At 45.9% G+C, this 20,169-nt stretch overlaps 3 protein-coding genes across 9 annotated transcripts in view; 1 reads left to right on the top strand and 2 right to left on the bottom strand.

Annotated features, from left to right (window-relative positions):
• Nucleotides 1-20,169, top strand: part of LOC112642523 (synaptonemal complex protein 3-like) — a 63,657-nt gene that overhangs the window by 26,618 nt on the left and 16,870 nt on the right. The window lies entirely within an intron of this gene.
• Nucleotides 1-20,169, bottom strand: part of LOC112668404 (PWWP domain-containing DNA repair factor 3B-like) — a 71,723-nt gene that overhangs the window by 48,448 nt on the left and 3,106 nt on the right. The window lies entirely within an intron of this gene.
• On the bottom strand, nucleotides 3,921-13,990 carry LOC112642010 (PWWP domain-containing DNA repair factor 3B-like). Of its 2 annotated transcripts, none has more exons than XM_025451669.3 (4): nucleotides 13,856-13,990; nucleotides 10,268-10,380; nucleotides 8,376-8,556; nucleotides 3,921-7,636 (listed from the first exon to the last, which is right to left on the bottom strand). In XM_025451669.3, exon 4 carries the CDS (start codon nucleotides 7,430-7,432, stop codon nucleotides 5,450-5,452), a length of 1,983 nt encoding a protein of 660 aa, XP_025307454.2. In that variant the 5' UTR covers nucleotides 7,433-7,636; nucleotides 8,376-8,556; nucleotides 10,268-10,380; nucleotides 13,856-13,990; the 3' UTR covers nucleotides 3,921-5,449. The 2 variants fall into 2 exon arrangements, with proteins under 2 accessions (XP_025307454.2, XP_035567604.1); XM_035711711.2 differs by having other exon boundaries at nucleotides 8,421-8,556.

Here is a 20,169-nt window from a genome sequence, read left to right as displayed (position 1 = left end):
AATGATTTCGGAACTCGCTCCCCCCTCCTTGTATTTGTTGGGAAGGCTTATAGAAGGATTTATAATGCTTTTTCCTTTTTAAAAAATTTACATTCAGTTAGCCAACATCATTAGTTTCAGAGGTAGAGTTAGTTAGAGGTAGTTTCAGAGGTAACTCATCAGTTACCTATAACAGCCGGTTTTCATATCACGTGTCCTTCTTCATGTCCACCACCTAATTTCCCAACGCCCCACCTCTCCTCCAGTGACTCTGAGTTTGTTTCCTAAAGTTAAGAGTCTCTCATGCTTTGTCTCCCTCTGTGTGTGCATAATGTGTGTGTGTGTGTGTGTGTGTGTGTGTGTGTGTATACCACAAGTTCCTTATCCATTCATTTATCAATGGGTATCTTGTTTCTTTCCATAGTTTGGATATTGTGGACAGTGCTGCTGTAGACAATGGGGTGCTTGTGCCCCTCCAGATCATTCCCTTTGTACACTTGGGGTAAATACCTACTAGTGAAATTGCTGTCTCATAGGGTGGCTCTATTTCTAACTTCTTGAGGAACCTCCATACTGATTTCCAGAGCGGCTGCACCAGCTTGCATTCCCACCAACAGGGTATAATTCTTTAGGCATTTGGTAGAATTCACCAGCGAAGCCAACAAGTCTTGAGCTTTTCTTTGTTCTAAGTTCTTCTGGATGGATTCACTCTCTTTACTTTTTTCATGGGTCTATGGAGAATTTCTATTTTCTAATGAGTCTGTTTTGTTATATTGTGTGTTTCTAGGAAATTGACCTTTTCACCAAACTTGCCTAAATTTTGGAGTACAATTGTCCATGGAATTCCCTTGCAATCTTTTTTTTTTTTTTTTAATCTCTGCAAGGCTGATAGTAATGTCCCCACTTCCTGATCTTAGTGGGGACATTTCTGATTTTTGTAACCTGACTCTTCTCTCCTTTCCTACTATACTATTGCTTTTATTTTCTTATATTGTAAGGACATATCAGCTTCATAGGCTTCCATGTGTGTCTTTCCATGTAATGCTACTTGTGCTAACATGAAGGTCCTACCACCTACCAAGTACATTACTGCCAACTGTATACGGAGAGTCTGGAGAGAAATAAACAAAACTTGGATGATCCACAGAAACTTTGGTTTCCTGTCACGTGAAATGAGGCAGAACTCCATTATTATCTAGACTTCATACGTTCCTTTATAAGTAAAGGAGTCATATTCAATATTCTTTTTTTTTAAATGCAGGTATGGTCCTTACCACAGTGCTCATTTACCTTACCTTCGTAAATAGACACAAGTTTTTGGGAAAGGCTTGGCCAGTGTTTTCTGACCTCCACTTTCCTCACAGGGCCCTGGGCCCGTGGGCTGACTTAGAACTGGACACTTGGTGGGGGACCGGATTTTTCCACTGGAGCTGCTAACATCAGCTTTCTGCTTGCCAGTTCTCATTTTTTTTCTCCTTAGAAACATCAAGTAATACCCCAGCCAGCTGTCCCTATATCTAGAACATGGAACACTATTATGTACTCTCTATACTATCTCTCGCCGCAGATTCTGGTCAGTCACAGGAGACTGGCCCCACGGGGCCTTGCTGTCCAGTATGGTAACAGTGCCTACCTTGCTCCGCATAGGTTTGTGCCACCATTTGGATTCTGCATCTGGAGGATCCTGTTGTCTCCATTTTTTTTCATTTTTTTAAATTTTATAAATTTATTTTTATTGTTGTTCAATTGCCAAAATATAGAATAACACCCAGTGCTCATCCCATCAAGTGCCTGCCCCCTCAGTGCCTGTCACCCATTCACCCCCACCCCCCACGCACCTCCCCTTCCATCACCCCTAGTTCGTTTCCCAGAGTTAGCAGTCTCTCATGTTCTGTCTCCCTTTCTGTTGTCTCCATTGATTGCCAGTCCCATGCCAGTATATCTTGCTTCCAACAATGGTTTACAGAGGACAGTCGGCACTGGGCCTCTCAACGAAGCTTGTGCCACTACTTCACCAGCACATTCCTTTTTTGAGCAGGGATTTCTCTGCCCCCCGAAGAAACAGAGCCTGGAGGTAGGACATCTGATCTCACATTATGTATCATATCTAAAATCCTACTCCCTTGGACCTTCTCACCTATTCTTCAATTTTCTCTGCCTAGGAAGCTCCAGTATTTCCAGGTCATTTGCTGTGGACTGTTGTTGTCCACGTTTATATAATATGTACAGGAGGCTGCTGAGTTGGCCCCTTTAAGGACATAACACCCCGAGTCACAGTTCTGTGCTCCCACATTAATAAGCTCTCCCCATATTAACTTATATTCTGTGCTCTCTCTTGGGAGTCCAGCATTCTCAAAATCCATTGCACGTGTATTATCTCACTTCACGTAAGTACCTGCCAGCCGGGTCCTACAGTTTTCTTCTGAATACAAGGCATTTCCCATCCAAAGTGAACTTCTGTTTTTCTTTTTTTGGCCGTTCTGACCTAGTCTCACCTACCCTTGTTATTATTCCAGAGGTAATGGAGGTTATCAGTGATTAATATCGAATAAGTGAAGCAACATCTGTGCAGTAGGTACCTTAGATGAAGTCTTTGCAGCGTCTCTGAGAACAAGGAAGCTACTCTCCAGTAGCAAGGGTCAGGGGGTTGCTAATGCCCGGGTGAGGTTTCAGGGGATTCTGGGTATTCAGTATTTCCATGCTCATCACCTTAGTGTGTCTCGGGGTTCCACTATTATCTTTGTCAGATAAATATGGAGACCTCTCAATTCTGTGCATGCGGTCTCCATGCAGCTCTGCCAACCAACAGTTAGAGTCAGGACCCGATGTTCCACCCTCTGCCTTGTGACCGTAGGAGAGGAGGCCTCCTTAATCCACGAGGTTAGGGTGGGTGGCAGGTTGGGCTAGCCCTTCAGACACACACACATACACACACACACACACACATGCCCATGCTACAGAACCAGCTTAGGGCGATCTTAGAACCCCTTAACAACTGCTCAGGCTGGAAGGTATCTCAGAGTCTACACAGCCAGCCCCCCAATTCGGCTACACACCCCAAAAGTGATCCTGGTTCACCTGGGATCCTTGTGGAGTAGAAGAGATGCATGTCCTAGGCATGTCCGCCCTCTTCAGTGGATACCTCAGGCATACATGACACCCCAAGAGGGAGAGGGTCCTCACCCTTCACCCCAAACCAAAGGACACCCGCAATTTCACAGGCATGGGGAATCTGGGGATCTGGTTTCATATATAGGCCATCAGTCCATGATACCGATAACGATTTCTTACTAAGAAGGCAAAGTAGTGCCTCACAGTCACCTTAGAAATGAGAGAGTCTTCAACTATATCTTACTTAATCTACTGACTCACAGTGCCAGGAGTGGATGATGGGTGGGTGGATGGATGGGTGGGTGGGTGGATGCATGATGGATGGATGGATGAGGTAGTGAAGAAAATATTAGAATGTAGAGCCAGATATGGCCATATGAGAAGGCTGAAGTTGAGTGGTCTATTTGGCTCAGGAGACACGATGTTCATAGAAGAACTAGAGTGTGTTGTTCCAGTATAAAAGGTCCACAGACAGCATGAGATGGTGTGTTTCCAAGTACATTCCAGGACCATGAGGATGTCATGTGGATTAGCCCAAGCAGAACACCTCAGGAGTCATTGGCATCTCTCAGGCAGCATCCAAAGAAGTTGCTTTTGGGCCTGAAGCTTACACAATTTGGAAGGCCCTCTTCTAAACTTATGCAAAATGAGCATGAAAGTGAATATTGATTTAGGATGTGAAGAAAATTCATAATGAACTTTTAAAAATGACGACTAAATCACTGAAATTCCAATATAGTATGTACACACACACAGGTGTGTGTGTGCATGGATTTAGACACAACTGTGTAGTTGTACAATCTAAAGTATGAAGAAGCACTAGCTCAAAGTGAAAGGCACAACGTTTTATTGGGAATCAAAACAGCTAACTCTTGCAAATTTTACACACACATTCACACAAATCACATGGCCGTGTGAACACATAACATAGACCTGTGAGTGACAGCTGACTCCCTCTAAGAATAGAAATGCACTCGGGTTCATGTCAGACCAATAGTGCTCATTTCCACATCACATTTTAAAAGCAAACTAGCTTTTCTAACATTTTTTTTCCTCAAAATCTCTTACTTTCCTAAAGTTACTATCCTCACTTTCAAGTTAAGATAACAATTCATAGGCTTCAGGGTTTACCTTTTAGTTACACATGTTTCATTGTACCCTGACAACAGCCACAGTTAGCCAAATGGAGGCTTTTCTGTAGCTCATTTCTGGTTCCCAGATCCCGGTCCATTTATTGCTCACACAGCCTAGAATGACTTACCAGCCTGCATATATTACTGCTGGAACCTGTCAGGGCTAGCCAGTGAATAAATCAAAAGAGAGCGCTGGCTTGGTTTGAGATAGATGACTGCGTCTTAGGGGACACAGTTCCGGAACAAAGTGCATGCTTTCCTACAATGTGTGCCACTTAGATGGGCTCCCAGCAGTGAACCTGGACTCCAGCTAGGTCTAAAATCGCTAAACTGTGTGTCTGATTAGTTGTCTTCCACAGAGGAATAAGCCACTACATGCAAAGCATCCCATCAGTCAGGAAGACAGCTAGGAGCCTGTTTGTTTTAGGAAACCACTTAGCCACTGAGCAAGAACTGCTTCCCTAAGTGGAATCTCAGGCAAGTGTAGAGGTCACAGTCTCGCACAGGCCGACAAAATGTTCACCGCACATTGAGATGTCGTTCACTCCCATGTGGACTACACGCAGATGACCAGTCATTAACTATGGGTTCCAGACAGCTTTTCCAGGAACCATGAGAAGGTAGTGACAGTATATGGCAAACATCTGTGCCGTTGGCATCACCCCTCAGGGCTTTTCGTCCACACAGATAAGCATGGAGGATCAAATTCAAGGAATTTTCCTAAGAACGAATGCAGTCATTTACACCGAGGTGTCACAGAGAGAGTGAGAAATCCATGTGATGTTTCTGCGAAAATCCATCTTACACTTTAAAAGCGATTGTTGCTTCATGTCTGACACCAGGGCTCTTTCACGTCATAAGAGATCGTGCGTCCCGTATTTAAAATATGAAGTGCTCTCCAAAGCAAGCTTAAAAAACATGTAGACAATGACACAACCAAGTAAGTAGAGAGAAGTACGACTGTCTGCAGTATTTTTTTTTATCAAATTAGTTTGCGAGGCGTTTGGGAACTAGAAACGATGGTGGCCGTGCTACGCACAAGTGCCACAGATGGATCCAAAATGAACCCAGCATGTTCCCGGGGTCTCAAACTCCTAGAACGTATGTACATGGCATAGAGAATGGAAGGATCCCGCATTGCATACAGACAGGCAATGAGAGGTCTCCCTGCTGCAGTGTGGGCACAGGAGGGCTTACTTATTAGCTTTGCCCCTTGGTGCCGATCTCTATCGCATTTTCTTTAAGATATTTTTATCAAACAGCTCTTTTTCTCGGTAATGCACGGGTGGGCCCCGTAGGTACTTTTCTTCTGCCTCCTTATAACCTAATCCGTCAAGTGCAGCAATTGAACAAATGATTGCTTCTGGCAGAAGAACTTCCAGAACAAAACTCACTTTGTCGTCCCTTGCCAGAGTCAGCCTCTTCTTGTCTATTTGTTTGTAGATTTCTTGTAAATGTCCCACCACGACATCCAACTGGTCTTCATCCTCCAGGTATGTTTCAACGCAGAGCGTGTACCTGTTGGAATTCAGAAACGATGTCAGCCACCTGGACTGTTTCCTGCCTTTGACAATGTCCAGAAGGTGGTGATCGGCCCCCTTCGTTTTCACGATGAAGTCCACGAGCCTCTGGTTGGCTCGGTCCCGAGCAGCCCTCATCCGGTCAGGGAGAATCTTCTTGCGGGGCCTCTTCCCGCCCACGGAGGTCTCCTCCTCAGAATCCTCCAGGTCGGCATAATTGACCTTTGGGAAGTCAGCCTCCAGATCCCCGTCCTGGATGGCTTTCCTAACTGGGTAACTGACGTCAGCAGCATAATAGTCCAGGAAGGAGCCTGCAAAAGACCCACAAGTGAGCCCTTCTCTGTAGTGAGAAATCAGGGAGAAACACCAGTTCACACTTTGCTCGTACATTTTCCTGGCTCTCTTCATCAGTGTTTCTTTCTCTTTGCAGTCCAGGGGCTTTAATCTTCGAAGAGGAACTCGAATGCCACTCATTTCAGCGTGCATGTTTGCCTCAATCAAAAGCACCCTTGCAGTCTGCTCTGCTTGGCTGACGCTCTTTACCACCGCTGGCCAAAAGGGGTGATTTTGAAATTTAAACCAGACCATCATTCCTCCTTCAATGGGACAAGGCTCCTGTGGAGAAAGCGTGCTGGTCAGTTGTCCCATTTCCTGGCTGACATCCTTCTTAATAGCAGTGGTGGGGTTCACAGCCTTTGAGCTGGCCGAAGGTCGAGATTCCTGCAGCCCTTTCTCAAACTCTGGTACCTGCAGCTTCCTTCTCCTGTTTGCCAGACGGAGTGAACAACGCGGCCTCAGGTTAGGGGCACTGGAGGAGGCTGCCGCACCTTCCATGCCTGGCTCCCAGGGACCCTCTCCGTGGTCCTCAACATTCCTGGAGGAGGCAGAGCGCTCAGAGGAGGCAGCCGGGTTCTTTGCGTGGGTGTCAGGTGCCTCGTCTTTCAGAGCCTCCTCGGGCACAGTGAGGTTGAAACCTGGTGGCGGAGATGGAAGGATGCCTCCATCTTCAGCCCCGGTACCCCCCTCCTTGGCTATGCGATGCAAAGACCTAACTCTTGAGGTGTCCCTCTTTTCCTTGCCCTCTTTCTCACCACCATCTTCTGAAAGTGACGGTAAGTTCGGGCGCCTGCTGGAGCTTGGTGAGGACTTTGCTTGCCTTTTCCTTGGAAGGGGAGTGAGGGTTGTGTGTGCCTGTGATTGGCCGCCTTCTGTGGTGTCTGGTCTCTGAGAATGCACCAGCCGCGGTTTGAGGTTTCTGCGTTTCCTGAGACGCCTCAGTAAGATCCCTTTGGCCTTCCGGTAGTCTTTAAGAGATCGCTTTCTTGGTCCCCTTCGGGACGGTGTAGTGGTCTCTGGATCATCCGATGCTCCTGCTGGGCGCACATCTGCTCTCTCCTTCAGAATCTCCAATGCCACTGAAAGAGCGTTTCTGTAAGGCACTTCCTGTCCCGCTGGGACACTGGCCTTCGACTGGGCTGTTAGCAAGGAGGTAATGGATTCAATCTGAGACTCGTTTAGGATCTTTACGTCTGTGCTTTTCACTTTAATTTTTTCATCTACCGAGAGTATTTCAACTTCTAGAGAAAGTGCTCCTTTCCTCTTATTTCTTGGTGAGACCCCGGATCTGGACAAAACCCTTGCTGGCCACAAGTGGCCTTTCCAGTTGCACAGGACATACTCAGCATCCATTGTGATTTGGGTGTCCTCTCAAGAGGTGACTAATAGAGGTTGAGGGTTCTGGCCGTCAGACACACAGGCACGGCACATCTTCCCTAAAACAATGTCCTTCAGCACGCCTTTTGGCCTCGGGCCACAAAGGGTTTACTGCTTGTGTGGACCCTCCTTCTTCACCTGAGTCTCCCAGAGTCACGGAACGGACTGTATAGGAGAACACTGGAATGTGGAAAAGGAAGAGAAGAAAACCATTAGGAGAAAAAATTACTTTTGTGAACATAGAAGAACATCGGTCACTGAGAATTGAAAGGAGATAAAACAAAGAACTATAAAGAGTTTGTGTGTCAGATAGGGGGAGTAAATACAAGGCAAGTATCGGGGAACATACAGAAGATGCCTGAGGAGTTTTTTAACCTTCCATACCCAACTTCTTGCCCTGCTTGTTGCCACTCCGTATTAAAGAGCATCTGTGTGGGGAGGCGGGTGTCGTTTTCCAGATCTCATTTGTGTTATTGGCCGTCTTGTGCCTTTTGTGCTCCCTGGGGCTCATCCTGGGGGGATGCTTCACTCGGTCCTTATTTTCTGGGGGGCGCTGATGCCACCCTGTGCACCCAAGGAAGCCAGGGACGATCTCCAGCCTACAGACCCTGAATGCCAGCCAGCCCAATCTTGGGTTCAAGAGCATGAGCTTAGAATCCAGAGGTTCACGAAGATCATCCTGGTGGTTACTGGTGCCATCCTTCATAAGGATTGCTACAGGCATGGGCCATTGGCTTGACCTGCCCTTTTGCATTGCACTACGGTGGCTCAAAAGGCTGTTGCCCACCCCCCTCCCCGCCCCCAGAGCTAAATTTTCGGAAAGAGATGGCTGTAGAGCGAGGAGCGGAATAAGCCACACTCCAAATGTCAACATGAAATGACTGCAAGTGAAATGTTTAGTAAAATAGGAACGTCTTACAAAACAGCACGTAGATCGAGGGAGGCGTGAGTCTTTTCGCGGCACCTGTTGGTTCACACGTTCCAACTGCTTGTCCGGCAGACCCTTTCCTCTGCTCTGTGCCTCTGAGGTGCACAGTCCTTCCAGGGATCAAATGGCCTCAAATGTAGATACCCAGGACGTACGTACCTCTAATGTTAATCTAGAAAATCAGAAAGGCAGATGGGAAATTAAGTCAACGAAATGGGGATGGAGTCATCATTTTCCCTTCCCCAGCTCTGGAATACAGGCTATTCTGAAGCAGAAATGTTAGTTACATCTCATTTGGAATGTAGACCTGTCTCTCTGCTTCCTTCGTTTGAATTTCAAAAATATTTCCATGTTAACCTGTTTAGTTTAGGCTGGTCCTCCTATTTCAGAACCATGGCCACTACTACAGCTTTCATAATAGCCTTTTTGTCCGTCTTAAATGCAAGGATTTAGTAGTAGCAGCGTTTTGTGTGTGTGTGTGTGTGTGTGTGTGTGTGTGCGCGCGCAACAAAACGGTGTCTATTATGTAAGTGTGTGTTGGTGTTTCTAAAGTAAAATTGTGAAGAGAAAAACCATGCAGAGGGGTATACACGGGGGCAATACATGATAGATGCTTACTGTCAACATGATGGTGTGAGCGTTCAGCGCACGTTCCCAATGCGCCATCTACACACGCGTGCACATATGCCTAGCACTGTATTTCTTCACTCAAGAGCAGTATGGGATCACTGTTTCGTGGGAATCTGATTTTTTGCATCAGTTTTGTGAATCACTTTTTGCAATGCGGTTTCCCTGACATTTAAAAACTTCATTTAAATACATTTCAAACTTTTAGATGTGTGTCATGCAGAAAATGCAGTTGTTCTCTCAATCCCCCTTCCGACCTGTCAGGAAATACCTGTTAATGGGTTCTACTTTTCCACATATACTGTTCAATTACGTATCACAGTTCGCTTACAGATTTTAGTTCATCCAGTATCGGTTTCAAATGGTACGCTTTGATTTACAACAGATTATTTCCCTAAGAAAACACATGTATGCAGGACTTTGTTCACACATACTCCTAGCTACAATATGAAACGTATGATGACTAATGACACAGACTTTGGGCCCAGCCTGCACAAACCTTTTCTTGCCAGAATGTATGATCATGCAGGTATTGTGTCCTCTGCTTTACAGAACTCAGTGTACTGGCTCTTAGATCACGGGTGTCGGGTGAGGACACAGAACAGAGAGGAGAAGGAAAAACAGGTAACTCAACCAACTGCAGTCTCCCTGCAGCATGACCTGCCAGTCTCTCACACAGAACAGGAGTGCCTGAGTCACCTGAGCTCCAACCAGACCCCCAAGACAGACACACACACACTCACAGATACATACACAGACTCAGAGTGATGAGGTTAGAGACGCAAGATGCCTGATATTGATGCATGGAATCCATGTTTTCTGCTCTACGCATGCATGCAAATGTTGTTGCTTCCAGGGCAGCTCGTCTCAGTTCCTTATCTCGGAATTACACACGGAGAATCTAAAATGCTGTTTAACACCATAAAGTAGGAAAACCATTAAGGATCAGTAAGCTGATCACCCAGAAGGAATGCGAACTGCAAATATATGAGTCTCGCACTTTTAAATTCTGTTTAAACCTATTTTCTATAGAAAGGGCTTTAAAAACCATAGCACCTATTTGAATATTCTCTCCCATTCACGTTTGTGTACATCTGTTCAACTACGAAGCACTTTAATGGAGTAACTTGCAGCGGACAACCAAAATATCAATTGCAATCATTTTGTCCGGTTACCAAAACGATGCACCCTTGAGAGACGCATTCAGAAGGAAAGGGTTTTTAATGAAAATATAAAATCCTCCATGGCCTACTCACCATGTGCTTTGGCCCACTGTCCAAACAGCTTCCATTGAAGGGTTGGCACATAATGTTGCAGATGATTTCCTTATTTTTTCATCCTGACAGGAGCACAGCTCTCTTCTTTCCCTCTAAGGGTGCATCCAGGTGGGTGTGTAGACAGACACGTGGCAGTTGGAGAGAAAGAGGGACAGATAGAGGGAATTACATGTAAATGTTGATCCTCTTCTGCACACCAGGAACAAGTATTAAAAATAGAACCCTGAATGACACTGAAGTAACTATTAAAGTGACCCCCAATTCTCGGAGGGCTTGGATCTGAACATGTATCCACAATTCTAGTTTACAGTCATACCAAACATGCCTGCCCAGTAAAAATGAATAGAATAAAACAGAAGGGGAATCGTAGAAGTAACAACTCCACGATTTGTAACTTCAGGGTCAATTCCAGACCATCAAGAAATAGAACCCTCAGATGAACCAGCTTCAATTTTTAAGTCCTGCTGTTAACTCTAGTCCATTTGCTCCTTGGCTAAGGAATGAGAGAACGTGGTGGCAACGAATATTTATTTCTCCAATCAATCGCCGTGACTTTTGGAAGAATGATTTTGGAAGCTTTGTTCCTTAACTCCTTTCCCCGTTGAGGGCTGTGATCACTTCCAAACAAAAACGAAAACAACCCTCTGAACGTGTTGTCTCAAAACAAGGGCACTGTCCTTGATAGGACTCCTGCACCCCTCCACTCCCCAGAGGCAGAACTTCTCTCATCTTTACCCCAACACCCTCTCATCCCTTCCCTAAAACCAGTGCTTATTTATTGGACTTTTTGTGTGTGTGGTTTTCATTCTGAGATGGAGGAGGAAGGCGGGGCCATAGGTAGAGGGAGATGGAATCTTAAGTAGGCTCCATGCCCAATGCAGAGCCCCACACGGGGTTCGATCTCATGACCCTGATATCATAACCTGAGCTGAAATCAAGAGTGTTGACCCCAACCGACTGAGCCACCCAGGCACACCTTGGAGCTTCTTTTAAGCTGTAGGCTTTGTGACCTTAAACTGTCCCCAAAACATGTATTTCCATGAATGGACGAGTTAGCAGTTCCCCCTTTTGGCTATAAAGGCACATTTCACGCAATTTCACTTAGAGAGAAAACACGTTCTTGCCTACTGTTACACCTTTCCAGTGCCCCATGAATCCAGCATGAACTTTCCACCTGTCAAAGTTTTTAACCTCATTCCATTTGTAGAGCAACTGAGTGGGAATTGCATCTTCAAACCTTTCCCTTATGTTGCTCACTAGTTTCATAAACTCATGGAGGTCACACCTATTTGGAAATGTGGACCATTTTTGTATAAACATTTCAATGGCAAGTAGCGCAGACTGAAAAATCGTGAACCGCCCTCAGTTCTACCAAAGAACTGAAAAAACTAGGCTTGCTTCTCACCTACCAATGATCAGCTACAACACTCAGAGCACCTACACATTCAAATTGCCAAACTCTGCCCCCCATTTTCCCTTAAGAAAGAAGGAACCACAGCAACTACGCTTGCAGGCACACACCATCAAGAGCTCTAGAGCTGCCCAGAGGAGCAGAACCATGAGTGCTTGTGCAAAGGACGACACAAACATCAAGGTTCCCCTCAGGGCCTTATTTTAAGACTAGAGTGACTTCTGTCCCATTCCTTTAGCAAACTCAGGTGGTTTCTCCCATCAAGCAGGCCAATTTTCTTCCAGAGATTCTCTGTTACCCCTCCAGTCACTGTTACCTGCCACAGGGAGACCTCCACTTCCCTCTCTAACAGTGATGAAATCATGCACAGCCTTAGGACTGAAAAAGTCAAGGGCATCCTGGTCTTTCCTGCAGGCGAGACTTCCATAATTACTGATAGCCCGGCGAGCGGACAAAGTGTGTATTTCAGAACCTATTAATTTCCCTGTGTCGTGCACAAGGAGAAAAAGGTGCCCTAATTCACAAGACAACTCACTGCATCGTAGCTTGTCATAACGGCATTGGGTGTCTGCCAGGTGCTTGCTACCCATGGGAATAGACTAACAAACCGATAATCTAAGCCAACAAGGGCATGTTATGCATCCAACACAAGGACTGATGCAGACCTTCATGTGCTGACAGAGGACAAAAATTCATTCACTCCCCCCCCCCAAAAAAAAATATATCTAGAGACCAGTGAAGCGCAAGTAATACGCTTTCCGTAAGGCACACATTCACATGAGAGCAACGGTGTCTACTTCATCTTTGGATACAAAGACATGTCAATGCAAGAGAAGAGTCCAGAATGATAAACAGAAATGTCATGGCACTGTTGCATTGGCAAGAGAGGAAGGAAAAGGACAGAAGTGGGTGGTGAGGGTAGACATCATTTCTCAAATGTTTTAAAACATTACACGGAGGACACATTTACGTGTACATAGGCACCGAAACCTTACTTTGCAAAGATTCTAAGGTGATATGAAATGAAATCCTGGATGTAAGTGAACAAAAAGCAGGCAAGCAAAACAGTACCAACCATTGCATAGAAAGCGATGCAAATACATTGCAAATGTCTTTGAGGTACATTTTCTATGGATCAAAGGAAATGTTCATTATTAAAATGTATATATTTAACCACAGAAGATATATTGTACTGCGGTCCAAGAAGAGAGAAGGGCTGCTGAATGTGTGAAGGAACAATAGGCAACAATGTTCCAAAATATCAGATGGTGTATTGAGATGCCAACCTGCAAGCATAATATATTCCGTCCCTCTCCCTGCTCTCCCTCTCTCTTCCTCTCTCTCTAACATTCACACACACACACACACACACACACACACACACAGGTCTAGGCTCATCATGGTTAAACTTCTAGAACCCAGTGGGAAAAGAACAGCTTTAAAAGCAAAGAGGGAAAACCAGCATGACTTTTAGGCAACACTCTCTTCCTATTTTTATGAAAGAGAACTTGAGTCATTTGGAGATCAAAAAAGAAAAAAAAAAGTACAATTGAGCAATGACGCAAGAGTGTCATGACAGGAAGAGTGGGCACTTGTAGTTCCAGAGAGCGCAACGGAGGATACGGTGGTTCTGAGAAGCCGTGACGTCTGAAGAGGAGACCTCAGAGCGTGGGCTCCGACCTTGTCTGTTAGAGATGTTTCTTAGATCATGTGTGTGTCGGCTACTCAGAGTGAGCACAATATCATCCCCTAGGCTACACAGAGTCACATTAGATCTTCCAATCCTACCCATTTGCCTCATTTGCTGACTTCTTTCTCCCTCTCATTTCACACACATAATAACTTGACTCTAAGTCAGTGCAAGCGAGTCAACTTACATCTTTAAGGGTTCATGGGACAATCATCAAGCAGAGGTACATGATGAGGAATATTTGGGGATCTCTGCTTTCAAGAAGTCAGGTAACAATGCCCTCGGGCAATGGTGTCACCTTAGGACAGCAGAAAGGGGCCCTGGTGTGACAGAGGTATTCAGTCACCTAAGCTCCCCAGCCCCAAGAGAAGCTGCCATCCCCTCTGATAAAACAGGAGGGATTAGAGCTCTTCAAGTCCAACTAAAACCCACACACTGGCAACACACAAACATACACACGACTCACACATTGATAGCAGACACTGACTAGTCCGACGTTTCTACAGGTACTCCATCTCTCCAGTCTGTAAATATCCTTGTTAAATGTTTCTTCTGTCTCCAGGAAAGAATGGCTTACCCCAGTTGTCATGGAAACCAGAATGTCATCAGAAAAGGTCTTCCTGATGTTCGCTTTCTATGGAAACCAGGAAGTACTAATACCTCCTCAGATGCAGCGCGTCGATCGTGGTCTCAGTCAATTACACCCTGACCAATCCAGTGAATGAATGAATGAGTTTGTGAGTGAATGAATGAATGAAACATTGAAGACAATATCTGATGGTCTCAGAAAAGGCACTGAGGGCAGGGGAGTTTTTGCAAAATGGGTTATGGAAGAAATAAAGTGGAAAGATAACAGCTTCTGTCTTCCCTTCACACACACACACACACACACACACACACACACACGCTTAGGATCCAGGTTCCGTTAAGGACCTCCTTTCAACGTGCCAAGACACATGAGGCCGTGTGTGTTTGTGTGGGTGGGATTCAAGGACTCTCAGTCAATTAAAAATGACCCAAGAGGAGAAGACGTGTCAGGACAAAGGCCCTGGGTGTCAGAGGTCCATTTGCCTTAACTAGAAACTCGGGTTGCAACAAGACCAAATGACCCTCAGTGTACCCTCGGACGACTGTGTACTGACAAGGTTTTCGGGACACCAGTGGTTCCTGAGAAGAGAGGCGAGTCCCCAAAAATGTCCCCGATGGAGGACAATAGGGAGATAGAGATGAGCCTCTCACATTTGGGATGTGCGCTCAGCTTGTACTGCCGCAACCACACTGCCAATGAAGGCTAAGCCCAGAGGTAGGGCTCCTCTCAGAAGGGCACACAGCGCACACTTCCTCTCTCATTGTCATCTACATCAGGGGACAGAGCTGCCCTGTGATGTAGCTCTTGTTTCCTGTTAATGAGCTCCAGGCAATTCTTCTGTGGCCAGTCCTGGGCAGTGTGATGTGCTGGGAACAGGCTTTCGGGAGGGGAGATTGCAGTTCCGAGCTCCAGGGTTTTCCTATTTCCATGTTGTAAGTACTACCATTATGGCCGAATTCAAACCACTGACACGATGTCACCGAATGCTGATTTGGCAAGTGATGCCCCAAATCAGCCCTCACAAGGTGACGGTTCCAGACAGACCCAGCACAGCCATGGACCCCAGATTCCAGAGCCAGACAAAGCCCTCTCGTTCTACGTGCAATCCACGAGAGCAGGGCAAGCTGGACTCTTACACAGAACTGTGTGCCACCTGAATGAAGGCTTTCGAAAGGTTCTTGGTGAAGAGGAGAGGAAGAGGCATACCAAGAGCCTCCATGTATGTAGCCTATGTAGTTTTAGGGGTGGGAAAATAGTGGGAAGCACCCATGGCCAATCTTTTCAAATCAGAGATGCTTTCTGAAAGACCAACTGTTTCCCCTTAATGTTAGACATTCTAGGGGGCGTTAACAGCTATTGTTAGGCTTTGGTTTGCAATTCCGACTGACTAATAATATTGAGCATATTATCATGTGACTTTTGGCCATTTGTTTATCTTCCTTCGGGAAATACGTACTCAGATCTCTTTCCCATCTTTATTTGTTTTTTCATTTGGTTGGAGTTGTAAGGGTTCTTTCTATACTCTGGTTGCTAGACTCTCCCTAGACATATGATTTGCAAGGGGAACCCTGGGTGGCTCAGCGGTTTGGTGCCTGCCTTTGGCCCAGGGCGTGATCCTGGGGTCCTGGGATCGAGTCCCAAGTCAAGATCCCTGTATGGAGCCTGCTTCACCCTCTGCCTGTGTCTCTGCCTTCCTCTTTCTCTCCGTGACTCTCATGAATAAATACATAAAATACTTTTTAAAAAATCATATGGGCAGCCCGGGTGGCTGAGCGGTTTAGCGCCAACTTCAGCCCAGGGCATGATCCTGGAGACCCGGGATCGAGTCCCACATCAGGCTCCCTGCATGGAACCTGCTTCTCCCTCTGCCTGTGTCTCTGCCTCTCTCTCTCTCCTCTCTGCGTATTCTCATGAATAAATAAATAAAATCTTTTTTAAAAAGACATATGATTTGACAATGTTTTCTCCCATCTTTATGATATCTTTCTCTCTCTCTCGATAGTCATTTATTTTTTGTTCTTTTAAAGAAAGATTTTACAAATTTACTTGAGAGAGAGAGTGAGAGACAGAGAGAGAGAGAGACAGAGAGAGAGAGGGAGAGAAAAAGAGAAAGAGAGAGAGAGAGATAACAGAAGCAGGAGGAGCAGCAGAAGAAGCAGGCTCTCCGCTGAGCAGGGAGCCCGATGCGGCGCTCAATCCCAGGACCACAACCCGAGCCAAAGGCAGATGGTAACCGATTGAGCCACCCAGGTGCCCAAAGATGGTGTCTTTTAATGCAAAAGCTTGTTTTCATTTTGGTGAACGTCAATTTACCCATTTTTTTTTTCTTTTGTTGCTTTTGGTCTAATGTTTAAGAAATCCGAGGTCATGGAGGTTTACTGCTATCCTTTATTCTAAGAGTTTTATAATTTTAGCTCTCACGTTTAGGCGTTTTGTGTATCCTGTGACTAGAGTGTCCAAGTTTGTTCATTTGTATGTGGATATACCGCTGTCCCAGAGCCACTTGTTGAAGAGACTATCCTTACCCCCTGGATGGTCATCATCAGTCATCCCTCACCCAACATATTGGTGTAGTTACGGGAACCAGTGAAATGCTGAGCATTATGAGGAAGGGGATCAGAAGTACAACATAAATCATTGGCTTAGCCTGGACCGTTAACTCGAAGTAGACACTATGGAAGAAGGATCGGACTGAATAAAATATTGAAGATTTGCTTCCAAATCTTAGATGAAAGAAGTAACATGTGTGATTAAAAACAGACGGAAAAAATAAAAGCCCAGAGCTGGTAGCAAATCAAGGCAGGCACCAAAAGGTGAAAGGTCCAAAGAAAATAATATAGGGGGCAGAGAGAGAGGGAGGGGGGGGGGAGAAGGATGGAAGCAGATAGTATCCCTCACTTTCAAATCGTATAGTACATCTGAGTAGTGGAATGAAGCATGAATTTCATTTCCTCTGTAAATTTTCTATTTTGTGAAAATTATCCTATCGTGAGTCTTTATTGCTTTTATAATTAGAAGAGAGACTTGACAGGAGAACTTAAGTTAACAAAGAGCGCTCTGTATTAAGTTATTTTTGGAAAGTAGACCGTTCTTTATGAGCTAACCTCTGGAAGGATAACTTCAAAATTCCTGAAAACCTCTTGGCACTGCCGTAAGAAATCACAACGTGCTGAAATGATCTATAGACAGGAGTCATCCAATACCTGTGTTTTTCTATAGTCGGAGGACCTCTGAGATGTATCAATTTGATTTCTCCTTACAAGTGTAAAACAGACAAGTTCACGGTCGGTGTTAGAAAAGTCAAAAGCTGTTATGACTCAAAAGGTGTCATAACTCATCTTGGTTAGTCATGGAGCAGATGGTCCACTAAAGTCCCTTGTTCCAATTTCTTTCCTGATTTTCAGATTTTTAATATTTTCCTCACATCCTTGGTGGGCATTTGCAAAACAAAGACAGTGGTTTTATGAAGCCGCCAGATGGAGATATTGAGCTGCCACTGTTTGTGACAGTCAGGTCCTTCTTGACTAATACAGTGGTTCCAAGTTTGAGAGCAACCTGGAGAATTTACTGAAAATGCAGATTCCTAGTGCACGCCCACATGGTTGATTGGGCAGGCCTAGGACAGATCCAAGGAATCTGGACTAAACACTCTCCTTTCAGGGATTCTGATATATCGGTGATCCCATGCACCACCCTTTGAGAAGCTCTGATGTAAATGGCCATTGAAATCATGCACATAGGTGGAAACATTTAGGGAACGTGTATCGATTGAGAAAAGAATCAAGTAAAACCAAGTCCTGAGGAACATCATCATGCGAAGGCTCATTTGAAGAGAAGGAGCTAGCAATGGTAAGAAGGAGTCGCCAGAATGAAAGGAGATAACGGGAGACTATGCAGTTATGGAGGCCAAAGGAAAACAGAGAGAGTGGGAGGGAAAAAAAGGAGATAAGAAGGGTCAACCAGACTGCATGCATTTTTGATCGAATTTATTCACACATCCGTCATCATCTTCTCTGACTTCTTTGGAAGAAATACTGCCTTAAACAGTAAGAATGTGGGATCCCTGGGTGGCTCAGCGGTTTAGCGCCTGCCTTCGGCCCACGGTGTGATCCTGGAGTCCCGAAATCGAGTCCCACATCGGGCTCCCTGCATGGGAGCTGCCTATGCAGCTGCATCCGTGCCAGCTGCGCCTTTCCAGTTCCAGAAGCTTTCCTAGCAATGCCACCAGTATCATCTGGGACACGTATCATGGCCAGCCCATGGGCTGGACTGAGCCACGTGCTCATCTTCTGCCTCTGCCTGTGTCTCTGCCTGTCTCTCTCTCTCTCTCTCTCTCTCTCTCTGTCTCTCACGGAAAAATAAATTTAAAAAAAGAGTAAAAATGCCCTTGTGATGTCTGACACACCCTAAGTTATTCATGTACTTGAAATATATATTTCCCGTCCCAAGTCCACATTTGTTAATGAAATGTTACAGTTAATCCTGATGATGAAAATCAGTTAGTTTTTACGCTTTGAAATATGTAGCAGGCACCGGCTTGCATTCAATGTTTGATATTCAGGAAATTGTGTGCCAGTGGCTCACAAAGTGGCCACAATAATGGCAATACAATAAACACGAAACGCCGATCACCATTACGATAGAATGAATCAGAAACAGTAATGCTGCTATACTGTTACTAATATTTGACTGGTTCCCGGATATTACTGAGGGCCCGTACGAGTTTTTATGCATTATTTCACTTAGCGGCATCCAAAATATCACGAGACAAATACTGTCGGTATGCCTTTAAGATAGTACGAAAGTGATCAAGGCTTCGAGAGAGAAGTCAAGAAGTCAGCTCGGTGTCTCACAGTCCCCGAGCGGGACAGCCCCGTTTAATGGCATGCTGGACTGTCAGTTGGTGCTTTGAGCATTTTTGTGAGTTTCCCTTTAAGAAAACCCAACGTAGTCAAGTTTTGCATTACTTTCAGAAAGGCACAGGTTGCAGGGACCTCCCGGTCGCCACCTAAATCCTTGCTCTCCTCTTCTTCCTGGGCCCCATCTAGGCATCATTCGCCGGCTTGCCTTGCTGTTACGTGTGACCGTGTGCCTGAGATCCAGGCAATGGGACGGCAAGCGGAAATGAGGCGTGCCACTGCCAGGCCTAACTTGTAAACACCTGGTACCTGGTGCACCTCTGTGCTCTTTGCCCCTTCTAGCAAACTGCCAAGGGGGCCACCTCCGGGGCTCCCGTGGGAGCCCCACGTTGGGTGTGGCAGACTTTCTGACAGCCGGGGTCCCTGTGGAAGTGCATGGATAGTGCCTGCCAGGAGGACCCAGTCACTTTCCCAGTAATGTGCCAAGAGTAATAGATAAACTAGTTGAGATAAACCAGTTGAGTCCCTGTACACGTTTGGGTTTAGGTGTTAGGGTAATAGTCTACCACCCCTGACACAAGCTGGGCAAAAATAAATTTCAGGTATGCGCTGCTCTGTCACCGTGAATTGCGTCTTCCTGCTTGTTGAATCAAGTAGCTCATACAGGGGCTTTGTTTATTCCAGGTAACACACGGTAGGAATACATAATCCAGGGCTGGTACTACACCTCGGGAAGCCAGGATCTCCTCTCTTCTCGCCCCTCTCTCCTTAAATGTGGCTTTTGTCTCCAGGGCCACGGGCACTGCGTCTGTATCACTGGCAGGAGCAAGTGGGAAAGATCGAAGGGGAATGCCGGCTGCGTCTTTCCAGTTCCAGGGGCTTTCCTAGGAATGCCACCGGCGTCATCTGGGACACGAATCACGGCCAGCCCAGGGGCTGGACTGGGCCACGCGCTCACCTGTCTGTGCAATGGGGTCAGGGTTCTGTTAGTAAGGACGAAAGGGTGAGGGAAGGGGTGCTCGGGGAGGTCCAGGACCTGCCACAGCACTTACACGTATCTATACTGATCATCCAAATCCCCAGTGGGAGCTTCTGACAAATCGCGATTCCTGTCCCGGTGCCAGCCATAGGGAACCAGAATGTCCCTGACAATTTGGAACCCGAAAGCCGTGGTTGAGCTACTGGCCCTTGCTCTACCGAGGACAGACCCTTGTTCCCGTCATCTGGTCTGGTCTGCGTGGACTCTTCAATGGGTTTGTCATTTCATAACGCTTAGGTGCACTCCAAAATGCCAGAGGCAGCACCTTTCTCGATTGACATGTTTTGAAATTT

The sequence above is a fragment of the Canis lupus genome, chromosome X, assembly GCF_003254725.2.
Source record: "Canis lupus dingo isolate Sandy chromosome X, ASM325472v2, whole genome shotgun sequence".
In the NCBI taxonomy this organism is placed as follows: domain Eukaryota; kingdom Metazoa; phylum Chordata; class Mammalia; order Carnivora; family Canidae; genus Canis; species Canis lupus.
This window is presented reverse-complemented; position numbering and strand designations above follow the sequence as displayed.